The sequence below is a fragment of the Diospyros lotus genome, chromosome 8, assembly GCF_014633365.1.
Source record: "Diospyros lotus cultivar Yz01 chromosome 8, ASM1463336v1, whole genome shotgun sequence".
NCBI lineage: Eukaryota > Viridiplantae > Streptophyta > Magnoliopsida > Ericales > Ebenaceae > Diospyros > Diospyros lotus.
In genome coordinates this window covers 4,039,568-4,052,613 of record NC_068345.1, presented here as the reverse complement: position 1 = coordinate 4,052,613, position 13,046 = coordinate 4,039,568, and the positions used below count along the sequence as shown (strand labels likewise).

General features: G+C 36.7%; 1 protein-coding gene across 9 annotated transcripts in view; it reads left to right on the top strand.

Annotated features, from left to right (window-relative positions):
• Positions 1–2,922: 2,922 nt before the first annotated feature.
• The window catches only part of LOC127807517 (uncharacterized), a 52,167-nt gene continuing 42,043 nt past the window's right edge, over positions 2,923–13,046 (top strand). For 8 of the 9 annotated variants that reach the window (XR_008024720.1, XR_008024725.1, XR_008024721.1 and 5 more), the window contains exons 1-4: positions 2,923–3,078; positions 3,221–3,286; positions 9,734–9,799; positions 9,945–10,020. Coding sequence is in view for 3 of the 9 variants with exons in the window: in XM_052345419.1 (XP_052201379.1) it covers positions 2,980–3,078; positions 3,221–3,286; positions 9,734–9,799; positions 9,945–10,020 (307 nt within the window). In the remaining 6 variants the exon portion in view is untranslated. The remainder of the gene's footprint in view (positions 3,079–3,220; positions 3,287–9,733; positions 9,800–9,944; positions 10,021–13,046) is intronic. The other variant, XM_052345420.1, reaches the window with a different exon arrangement.

Genomic DNA, 13,046 nt, shown 5'->3' with positions numbered 1-13,046 from the left:
AAATAAATATAACTATGCTTTTTTAATTGACTGGTGACCAGCTTATTCATGACCTTTGTTTAAGGGTAACAGTAACAAGCGTACGATGATCCAGGATTTAACCATTTATTTATTTTTGCTTAGTAAAGTATAAGTAATCAAATCAAGCATTAATGGATTTCACAAATCACGCAGCACGGCTGGGGGAAAAAATCAATAGCAGATTTGCCATTGAGGCCCGCTCTTATAGCATATTCACAGATTGTAGGTGTAGGCAGTCCTTTGTAAGAGGAAAGTGAAATTCTATTTGCAGCTAACTTTTTATTTTTTTTTTGCAGTCAGTATAAATTTATTTTTTCTCTTTTATTTTTTGCAGCCAGGTTAATAATTCTTTGCAACTAATATTTTTTGAAAATACCCTCTGCACATAGTCACATATATCTTTACGCAATCATCCCTAAAACAAAAAATTTAAAAAAAAAATACAAAATCTTCTTCTATTAAATGTAGATGCACGTGTTCAAAATTAAAAATCAAATGACTCAAAACTCTATCTTCACGTAGCCATCTTCGCACATACACATACAAATATACACATATTCAAACACACATATACATATATATATATACAGACACATATATATATATTTATCGACAATGGGATAGTTGTGGGATAAAAGAGAAAGATGCAATGGTGTCGCAGTTCGAGGCTTGAGGGTGTCCCCGAACCCGACACTTGGGGTTTGGGGGGGCCATGGAGTGCGGCTGCCACCAAATGCGTATATATATCTATATTTGTGTGTGTGTCTACGTGTGTGCGTATATATATATATGTGTGTGTGTGTGTTTTTGTGTGTTTGGATGTGTATATATGTGTATCTGTTTGGATGTATTGTTTCTTGGTGTAAATGGATTGCCACGTATAATATATATGTATATATGTATATGTGTTTAGATGTATATATATATATATATTTAAGTGACTGTATCTATATGTGTGTTTGTGTATGTGTTTGGATGCATCGAATTCGCCATAAATAGTCACAAATGACTAGGAGTGTTCAAAAAAATCGCCAGATCGCAGTTTCCGACCGCACCGAACTGGACTGGACTGAACCGGTCGATTTTTTTGAAGTAGCAGTCTAGTTTGGTTTGGAAAACTGCCAAACCGCACGGTTCACGGTTTGGCAGACCGGCGGTTCGGTTTAAACCGAACCGCCCGCACATATAATATATAATTTTTAAAAATATATAATTTAGATATTATAAATATAAAAAAGGGGCAGGCGGTCTTCGGCTTTTCCTCTCCTCTCTCTCCCATTTCCCCCCAATCAAACCCTAACCCTAAGCCTCACTCTCGCTGCCACTGCCTCACATTGTCGCGAGCTCCACTGCCGATATCTCCACCGCCCCCCACCATCGCCATCCATAACATTGCAGCAAACGGTTGCTGACTCGTTGCATCTCGCTCTCTGCTGGTGGTTTGGTCGCTGCGGCGCTCCCTTTGCCTCTTTGTCACTCTCGGCTTTGGTTCATTGCATGTCGACCTCTCTCTTGCTCGCTCTCAGACCCTCCACTCTTGATCCGTTCTATGGCCGTTGACTTCGGACAGCTCTATGGCCAGCAGTCGCTATTGTGTAGGCTATCCAGCGCCCCTGCCTCTCTCTCGCTCTCGCTCACTACCACTGTAAGTTCTCTCATTTACTGCTCTATTGGGTTCTGAGTGACTATTTTTTGGGTTTGGTTGCTGGCATATTAGGATTTCTTGTTTCTCAAATCACAAAAACATACCGCTCGGTCTGTTAAGAGGTGCAAACCGCACTTGGTGCATTTTTTTGGCCAAACCTCTGCTTTTGATCGATATTGCATCAGACTGCGAAACTGCACCAGACCTCACCATAATTTGCGACGCGGTCTGGTGCGGTTTTGCCGACCAATGCTAAACCGCATGTGCGGTTTGGCATGTTGAAAATTGTTCAAATCGCCCAAACCGCACCATGAACACCCATACAAATGACAGCTAACCAATAGTTTATTGAGAAAGAAAGTGATTGCAATAGAGAAGGTAAAAATGAATTTTTAAATAAGGGCATTTCAAGTATATTAAAAGATGGCTATGAAGAGTAAAACAAGTGGCTGCGAATATAATTTCTCAAGAAAAAATTGGTTGGAGAAGATAAGACACAACAACAATGACCGGCAGACAGTCAACTGTGATGACCACTAGAACTGATAGTGACAATAACAAGTAGATTTGTTGGGAACAACGATGATAGAAATAGATGCGACATGATCAAGATTTGTGATCATTGATTTTGAATTTTTTTTTATCGATTCATGTATTTAATTAGTGATATTGTATATTTAGTTATAATTTATGTATTTAATTATTAATTTTGTATATATGTATATTTAATTATTGTGTATTAAGTATTTAAAGATAATCTCACAACTAAATTAATTGAATATACTTTGAAGTATGACCAATTATATAAATTAGAGATAATTATATTAAATATATTTATAATTTTTTTATATAAAATTACACATTAGTGAATTATTTCAGAGTTAAATTACATAAAATTTTATTATATTTTTTAAAAAAATTTTAATGTAATGTTTTTTATTTGATTGCGTTAAAGTTACTCAGTAAAATTATTTTAAAAAAAATTGTTAAATAATTGTATTTAAAAATATTAGTCAAATAATTTTAAAATATATTAATATTATTAAATTTTAATACTTTAATATTTATTATTAAATTATAAAATAAATAATAATTTCTTATAGTAGTAAAAATTATAGATAAGTTAAAATAAATAAAATAAAGAGTAAAAAAGAATGAGAAGTGTAATTAGAGCATTTATAATTTTTAAAGTGAAAAAAATTAAAAATTAATTATTTATAATATAATATGAAGCCGGAGGTGGTTGGAGACAGCTTATAGAGTGGTGAGATCTGTGTCTGGCGGCGGAGGAGGGGAACTAGGAAGAGGGAGAGATGTTTGAAGCGAAGAGTGTTTGGAAGACGAGGGTGCCTTATTCGCTGATTCACCATCCCTCTCCCGGAAACCTCCAGCCTACTCGCCTTGCCATTCATGTTCGATCATCAATCTATCACCATGCTTTTCTTATTTGTGTATACATATACGATCATACATAATAAGCGAACTCAAATGCCTGTGTGGAATCTGCTCTTCTTCTTCTTCTTCTTATTTAGGTTTTGGTTTTGGTTTTTTCAGGCTGATGGAGACGCTTGTTCGTGCTGGGTCTACATCGCTTCTGGCTGCTGCGTTTACAAACTCCAGGTTTGGTCCATACCCTCTCTCTCAGGGTATACGTATGCGGCTATGAGCACAGCTGAGGATTGCAAGTTTAGAGTGTCTTTGGCTGCGTTTCAAGAAATTCTTCATACAGGAAAAGTTAGAGCGTAACTTGATTAGTAAAATTGTTTTGAGGACTGCATTTCAGAAAATTTTCTGAAGGTAACGCAGTTTTAGGAACGAGAAGAGAGAATAGTTTATTTTCCACTGATATGTGTCCATAAGAAAATTAAAAAGCCATGTGAAAACAATGTCTTTGGGGAAACGCTGACAAGTGGGAACAGGACTTAACGCTTGATTTTTCTGTCTGAAAGTTTGGTTTGCTTTACCTATAGGTGAATGAGTAGAGGTGATTTCTGAAAAGATATGATATGGTACAAGTTCGCGTTCTTTCAATCTTTTGAAATTATTCTCTTCACTACAAAATTGATGGGCCTGCTCAGTTGTAGAAAACATTTTTTAATTTTTCAACTCCGATTTTATAACTAAAACCAATAGCATTCATTTCTAAAAAATTTAGAAAACATCTTTTTGATGTTCTCCAATTCATAGTATAATTGAAAAATTAGACAGTTAGTTTCCTCTTTTCTAATTGGAGATTCAATCATTCAATAGAAAATTGGAGTTGGAAAATTAAAAAATGTTTTTTTTTACAACTGAACCTGGCCCAATGTGTCTGGGTATATAGTTGTCTCTCCTATGTGAGGAGAACTGATGGCAAAACAAATATCAAAAATGGAGGAAAAGGACAATCTTTGAAATGGTTTGACTAAATGGCATGAAGTGACTTGCGTATAAGTGATTAGTGTAAGACTAGGACCAAAAGAAGATGGTGAAGGAAAAGATGATAAATGATGGGGAAGGAGATCTAACAGGAAGATGATGAAGAAAGAGAAGATAAGAGAAAAATAGAAGAAATAGAGGTCAAAAATTAGGGGAAAGGAGATCTGAAGAAAGAAGAAGAAAGAAAAAACTAGAGAGGAGAGAAAGAGTATTTGAGGTGAAGAGAAAAAGGGAATCCATAATCAAGATATGTGAAATTTTCTAAATCTGGATAGTCATTACACTCATGGGGCATCTACATACTCCTAAAATTTTACCAAATTTGGAGATTAAGTTAATTTGGGAAGAAAAATCATGCATAATATTCCTAATCTGCTTAGTTTCTACCTAAATACAATTAGAACCCCTTACCTCCATAATTCTCCTTAGCTATACAACAATAAATATGATTATATAATTTGAACCCTTACCTCCATAATTCTCCTTAGCTATACAACTCCTAAAGTAAATGAAATGCTACTTACTGTGCTGTCTGGATTGAAAAAATGGATCTTGTCATCACAAATTGGCTTACTGCTGATGAGTTAATAAAACTTGAGCTGGGTGGAAGGGTAAAGAAATATCAACCATCTTTGTTTTTCCATCTGAACAGAAGTTTTTGGGGTTCCAGCAATAGCATAGATCTTTGAAGGGGATCGCTATCAGCTCAATTGGTTGCCAATAGTGTTGACAACTTCTGGCAAACACCAAAGACTGTTTAATCACTCTTTTTGATTTTCTTCCTGTCTGCTGATCAATGAAAAGGTCATAGCTCCTGTAACATAGTATTGCTACAGCAGCCGTCAAACAGGTTGACTCCATAAGTGACTCCAGCAGCAGCTGCAATCTGGTAGAGGTTGTCAAATAAGTGTTGTTGGTAGAAGATGAATTGATGGTTTCCTCTTTGTGGTGCACCCAGACTTTGCAGAAGTCTACGCATGCAAATCGGCATGAGAGACTGGTTGATTTATCAAGGCCATAGGCTTTTGTGATATTGCGATGCATTGGTGGATTGACGTTTACTATTATACCGAATTGGTGTAGGACGAAAAGAAATGAATAAGAAAGAGAAGAGAAGAGGAGCATAGAAGAAATATAGAAGAGGGATTGTGATAGAACAATGTATCTTTTCCCTTCCCCATTGAATGATATTTACAGCTTTTATATATATGAACTTAGACTACTAAAAAAGGAAATAATATATCCTACATATATTCTCTATATCCATATATTCTATATATATCTCAAGATATATGGTTACTATATTGTAGAGATACTATATATAAATCATCATATCTTAACACTCTCCCTTCTGGAGCATAGATGTTGAGCATGCCTAGCTTAGTGCATATGTAGCTCACATGAGGACCTCTTAGAGACATAGTAAACATATTAGCTAACTGGTCATGAGAACTCAAACATGTTGTGACAATATCTCTAGAAAATAACTTTTTTTTGATAAAGTGACAGTTAATTTCAATGTGCTTGGTTCTTTCATGGAACACGGGGTTAAGAGGCAATATGTTTTGTAGCTTGATTGTCACGCATTAACTGCATAGACTTGATCTGAATTACTCCCAACTCCCCAATTAATTGTTTCATCCATATCAATTCACACGTTGCTAGGTCCATAGCTCTATATTCACCCTTTGCGCTAGATATGATGACAACGCTTGTTTCTTGCTTTTCCAAGAGATTAGATTGCCACCAACATATCAAGTCACATCAGCAGAGATAACATATCGAGACAATTTAGGAGAGTAGCATCAATATCCTTTTTGACGACAAGAATAACCAAGGAAAACACACTTGAGAGACCAAGCATACAATTTATCGCAATTAGAACCAAGCTGATGGACAAAATAGGTACACCCAAATATACATGGTGGAAGAGAATATAAGTTAAATAGAGGGAAAATGATAGAATGAGGGACTCGATCTGCAAGGATAGAGGATGGCATTCGATTAATGAGATAACATGTTGTCAAAACAACATCAACCGAATATTGAAGGGGAACATGCATCTGCAGAAGAAGCATGTGTGTGGTTTCAATGAGATGACAATGCTTCCTTGCAACAACCCCATTTTGCTTGGGGGGGCGCCAGGGCAAGAAATTCAGTGAAGAATCCCTTTAAACGGCATGTAAGATTGAAAGGGGGCCAATAGGTATTTGAGTGTAGTATCACTACGAAGAGTCAATGTTATCAAAGGTGCACCTAGGTGCACCTTTGGCGCCTGGAATGCTCCCAGGCGGGCACAAACCAGCCAAGCACGCTTAGGCCCTCAGGCGCACCATATATATTTGGGTGTACCTAGTCAATTTAATCAAGGGCACCAGTAAATTGACAAATAGAAATTAAATTGAAGGGACAATGTGGTAAATGTAAAACATATGACAAGGTCATAAGGGTTGTGCACACTTATGCCCTTGATTGAGGCTCGGGAACCATCGACCAATGTAATGGTAGGTAAAAACCCCAAGCTATGGATATGAGAGAATGGAGAACTATTAGCAAATATGTGGTTGGTAGCACCTGAATCAAAAATCCATGTGTTGAGAAAAAGGATTGGGTAAACAAATTGTGGGATTACTAGTCTAGGCAAACAATGCAACAGATGAAGTAACTTGTTGTGCAGCATGAAATTGAGTGTACTCTCCTTCTAAGATAGTCATTGAAGGGGAGCCACTGGTATTATCGCAAGCACCACTAGTAAAATCTTGGATCTTTGAACTATCACTGACAACTTGAGTTGTATTAGCTATGTGAGGTGCATGACCATGAAGGTCATAACAAGTCTCTTTGGTGTGGCCAATACGATTATAGTAGGCACATTAGTACCAAGATTGACCACATCCACCACCACAATGACCCCTTCCATTACCTCTGCGATTACCGATTAGAATGGGATCTAGTATGAGTCGTGGCAAGGGCAGATTGTTCTCCAAGGATTCAACCACCACAATCAATAAAAGAGGACGAAGCGCAAAGTAATCTAGCAGAGACCTTCGTCAAGGGCAGAAGAGAGTTACTGCCTAGAATCTACGTTTGACAAGCTCAAGCTCTAAATGAACACCTTAAAGGAAGAGAATAGTAAACATCTGATCTTGCTACTCTTGTTGCTTTTTGATATTTGCATCAAATGGCGTGAGCTCATTGAATTCAATAATCATGGCGTGAAACTTACCCAAATATGTTGTCATGTTTGACTCATTCTATTGCAGATGAAATAATGCACTAATAACACCTTAGTTTCAAGTTATGTCACTTGTATACAACTCATGAGCACGATTCCAGAGGGCACTGCATGCATGAAGAGGGCAAAAAATGAGCATTAAGGCGGGTTTAATTGTTTGCCACAACAAGTATAATAACTAGGCATCCACTTTCTTCCATGTTGGTTGATGGTTTGTAGGAATATCAACATTGTTTGTAGGAATATCAACAACTATCTTGGATAAGTGATCCTTGAGTCCTTGACCAAGAGACCAAATATCTATAGCAGAAGACCAAGTGGAGTGATTTTGGCCATTTAGTTTTTTTGTGGTAATAATACGTGTACCTAAAAAATGTGGGATAGTGATGGTGATTGGGATCTTGGTGACTGGGGTATCATTGGCCTTGGTTGCCATGGATGGAGATCAAATCTAATATGGGTGAAGGACAATCAGTGATGTGGATATTGCATAAGACAACAGATTTGAGTCAACGAATTTGGCTCGCTGGAGTTTGGGTCGGTAGGACAACAAGTGTGATCAAACTTGTCGCGCGATGAAGGGTGGTCGGTGATAGCAACAACGACTTAGATCCTGTGAGGATGACTGACAACCCGCGATCACTAGCTAAGATGACTGGTTGTTGACAAGACTGACCATGCAATCTTGCAAGGCACGCGAGGATGGCCAACGATGGGGACAAAGTCAGCAACGAACAGTGTTAACTACGGTTGCAGGGGCTGTCAGTTGAGACAAGGCCGACGACTATGATGGACAGTGGTCGTCGCTGCTTCTAACCTAACTTAACTAGGGTTAGGTTAGGGTTATGGCTCTAATACCTTGTGATAGAACAATGTATCTTTTCTCTTCCCCATTAAATGATATGTACAACCTTTATATACATGAACTTAGACTACTAAAAAAGGAAATAATATATCCTACATATATTCTATATATGTCAAAATACATGGTTACTATATTGTAGAGGCACTATATACAAATCATATCTTAACAAGATATATGAAAACTATATTGTAGAGATACTATATACAAATTATGTCTTAATGGAGATAATGGGAAGGAGAAGAATTTGAGAGGAAGAAGCAAGAAAGCATACCGTCCCCCCCCCCCCCCCCAAAAAAAAAAAAAAGAGCACACACGCACACAGAGAGCAAGGCAAAGAATGAGAGAAATAAGGGAATTGATAACCAATCCTCCCTTCTCTTACCCCCTCTTGCCCCTATCAGCCTAGGAGTCAAGTTTGTCCCTCTCTTCTTCCCCCTCCCCTCCCCCTTTTTCTACCCTGGTTCTCTATTCCCTCTTCACCGTGTTCTGCTGCCTTCTGGCTGCTCCGCTCGACCAGTTTTCCTTCTTCCACTGAAACAATTGGCCTAGTACCGTGGAATTTGATAGTTTGCTCCTGCTTCAAATTTCATCGCAGAATAAGGTTATTTTCAGTGGTGGAAGTTCTTGGAATTGACAGTTTTCCCCTTCCTCAAGGCAGTTCTGGGGTCCTTTGGTGGTTTTTGGTTGGCTAGTTTCTTTACTCCACTGAGGTGTTCGACCTAGTTCTGTGGAATTTGACAGTTTGCTCCTACATCATATTTCTTCACGAAATGGGGGTTGTTTTGCTGACATGTGGTTCTGGCTTTGCTTGTTCCTCACTAGGCTTCTCTATTATCTTCTCTGTCTTTTCCCATTATGGGAACGTTGTAGCTATATTCAATGTTTCAATATGTTAATTTTCATGTTAGTTTCTGCCTTGCCTGTTTGAGGCCTACTTTGATGCAGCTTATTATTTCTTGTTCTTAGCTAGTTTGTTGTCATTTTGTTTCTTGTTCTAAGCGGGGTAAGCCCCAGCTTTTGTTGTAGATGCTTTTGCGTTTTTTTCTGTTCTATGAATTTTTTTATTTACAGAAAAAAAAAATCCATATCTGAATAATGCTTACACTTATAAGGTACTTATATACTCACAAATTCACAAGAATATATCAAACTAGAAATCTAAGTTAAAGTAGGAATTTAAATTAGCAAGCGGCAGAAGGTTTTTTTTTTTATCTAGTCACTAGCGACTCTTTTACTTAAACACGCACTGTAAATTGGATTGAAAGAAGAGATAAAGTCAAGATTTGGAAAGATTTTGCAGTGTTGTTGCAAGGGACGACATTATTTTTAAATCTTTTAAGTTGCATGAATATATATATATATATGTATATGTAAAGCACAACAGATAGGAGAGATACACTTGCTGGCTTAATAAGTAAAACTTTAGCCTGAAAACAAGTAAAATGTTATTTAGTATCAGCTAGCACAATTGTGGCTTGAACAAGTAAAATGTTCAAACTCATGTCAGCTAGCACAGTAGTGGATTCTTACCATTTGTTCTATTTCTTAGATACCAATGCAAGATTCTTTGGTTAATTGGGGAAAAGAAAACCTTTTGATTCCTGAGCAAACACAGGTGCGCTTGTCCTACTTTCATTCTTAGGTAATCCTGATTGCTAGATTGACATTCTTCGACCTAGTTGCATGAATGAATATCACTGCACATGTATTATACTTCTTTAGAATATTCTTTCAGTAATATAATTTCAGTGTGTCTGAAGGTTATGCACTCTTCAGTAGTTAACCGCTGTCCACATCGATCAGAAATTCAGAGCATAGCTATTGCTGAAATGGAGAGTAAGTGACTATTTGTCATTGAATAAATGATTTTTCTTTCTATTTGTTAACTAATGGATGTGTATACTTTTAGAGCATATTATTTTGTGTCATGTATTCTGTGAAGTCATTTGTATTAGATTAGTTTTCTGTACTTAGTTTTGCCCTTATGTAATTCTGTTAGCAATGTTTTCTCTAATGTAATGAGAGGTTGTTAGTTTAGTTTAGGCTATCCGAAAGTTGTTAGTTTCGGTCAGGATGGTCAGTTGGTTGTAACTGACCTGCCCGCCCTTATGATTTATAAATAGGGGCTGGGGAGGGCTCGGATAGATGCATGAAAGCAGTGGATATCTTGAGAGGGTTGAGCAAGAATGTGCTAGGCCGAGAGGAGGGTTATTTTGTATGTTCTCTTGGGGTGTTCTTCTCTGTTTAGTCTAAGGTTTTAGACTGAGGAAAGAGAGGATTATTCTAGTGCATGTAATTGCTGTAAGGATTCAAGATAGTGGAGTTTTCATGGTGCCCAAGGCAGTCTGGATGTAGGTCTCATTTATGAGACTAAACCAGGATAAAATCTTGTGTTTCTTGTGTGGTTTGTTGCTGTTTTGTATTTCTATTCTTGTGTTTTCTGTCGAGTGCTGTGTGGCTAAATATTTGAGGTGTAATCGGTGAGTTCTTGGAGGGATAGTTGGCTGTGTATGTGGCGGTCCTAAGTACAACATATTCCTTATAGAAGTGATTCTGATACTATTTTACTGATTATAAATAGTTGTAATTTGAGATTAGCACAATCACTATAGTATCCAATCTACTTTATGCATCATAATATTTCGTGTCTTATTATTTTATGAATAAGAAGTGTATGAAAGCCAGGTCCCTACCTTTATCTACATCCTGAAAGGTCCTAGTTTTCAAGGTGACTTTTGAGTTCCAGGAAAGTAGACTTTTCCTGCTACTTCACAGACATTTGATTTCCAGTCTTTTGCAGTTACTGAATTAAATTCATGGTCGGGTGTTTTATGCTATCATGTCTGGTGATTGATTGCTTTTTTCACAAAAGACTGGAGGTTTTTAGAAGTTTCTAGGTTTTGGCACGTGAGGTTTTTTTATTTTTTTATTTTTTTCACTTTTGGTTTTTCTTTTTAATTTCAATTTAGTTAACGCCCTCAGCAGAGGGGGTTGTCCTAGCAATTTAAGAAAAATATAGGGACTATTTTGGCCAAAAACAAACCATGGGGATGTTTGGGCAAAAAACCCAAACCACATGGGGTATACGGGCAATTTACCCTAATATAATATAATATTTTATTAATATCTAAAACTCAACACAACTTGATAAATTTACCAAATAGTTTTATGTAATCGAACCCAACTCACCTCAACTCATTTTTGTAACCAATGTTTTAAAAATTGGACCGGCCATTGATAGAAAAGAGAGGGGTTCAAGGGTCAATGATTGGACTGCAGTCAAACCGAAATGTATTTTATTAAATAAATAAATAAATATATATTGAATAAAAAAATGATTATAAACATTAAAAAATATATTAGCATTCTCTTATATATATAAATAGTTAAATATATTTACCAACATTCAATTATTAACAAAGCTGAGGCATGCAGTGCCCATTAATTATGCATTGCACATAATGTGCAGTGGAAAAGGGAAAGATTGAGAATGATGAAAACAAATTCTTCTCTTATTTGTGGCTCTGTAAATTAAAGCCATAATTATTTTAACAATCTTGGTAAATTGGCCCAGTCTTTCAAGTATTCAGTGCCAAAGTCAATCAGGCCTTGAACTCAGATAATGATGCCTGGGTGTGTAAAACCAAAGGATTAGATCTTTTACAAACAATTTTTGGAGGTACAGTGTAATTGGATATGGTGAGATCCCTAAAATTTAATAGAAACCCATATCCCTTCTGTAAACTTATATTTTTGTGAGGTTTTGATTGTCTCTGTGCTCATGCTTTTGTTGCACCAATGTCAATTTTAAGTTTCTTTGCATGCGAGATCGCGCAGACTAGAGATATGAAGCTGTTTGTCAAGAAAACAAGGAAAAACTAAAACTTCATATTAAAATACAACACAAGTTGTAAATTTATACAGCATAGGCACAGCCTGCCTTATGCGGATTAGGAAACTACCAAATATAGGAAATACCAAATCTAGAAAGAAATAAAAAGGAAAGCTACAACAAGAAATATACAGAAAAGATACAAGACATAATATACAATCAAATCACTCAAATAAGGAAAGCAAAGCAATTAAATAAATCTCTCGTGGATATGAAGCAATATGAATAAGCCCCGTAAGGAATTAATAATCAATATGAATCAGCCCCATCTTCTAACACTCCCCCTCAAGATGGAGAGTGGATGTCATACATTCCATCTTGCGTAGAAGCTTGTGAAATATGCTACCCGAAAGCCCTTTAGTAAATAGATCAGCAAGTTGTTTGCTGGTAGGAACAAATGGAGTACAAATCAAGCCACCTTCAAGTTGCGCTTTAATGAAATGTCTATCGACTTCAATATGTTTAGTCCTATCATGTTGGACCGGGTTATGAGCAATATTGATAGCAGATTTGTTGTCACAATATAACCGCATAGGAGCTGTCCAACGAATCTGTAAATCTGCCAAAAATATTTTGAGCCACAACAACTCACAAATCCCCAAAGCCATAGATCTAAATTCAGCCTCCGCACTAGATTTAGCCACCACATTTTGTTTCTTACTTCTCCATGTGATAAGATTACCACCAAGAAACGTACAATAACATAAGGTTGACCATCTATCAACAAGGGATCTAGCATAATCCGCATCAGTATATGCTTCCACGGACATGTGACCACCTTTTTTAAATAAAATTCTTTTACCTAGACTGCCTTTCAGATAATGAAGAATACGATGCACAGCCTTAAGATGAATTTCTTTGGGGCTATGCATAAATTGACTAGCTACGCTCACGGCATAGGCAATGTCTGGCCTTGTATGGGAAAAATATATTAGTCTCCCCACTAACCATTGGTAGGATTCTCTATCAA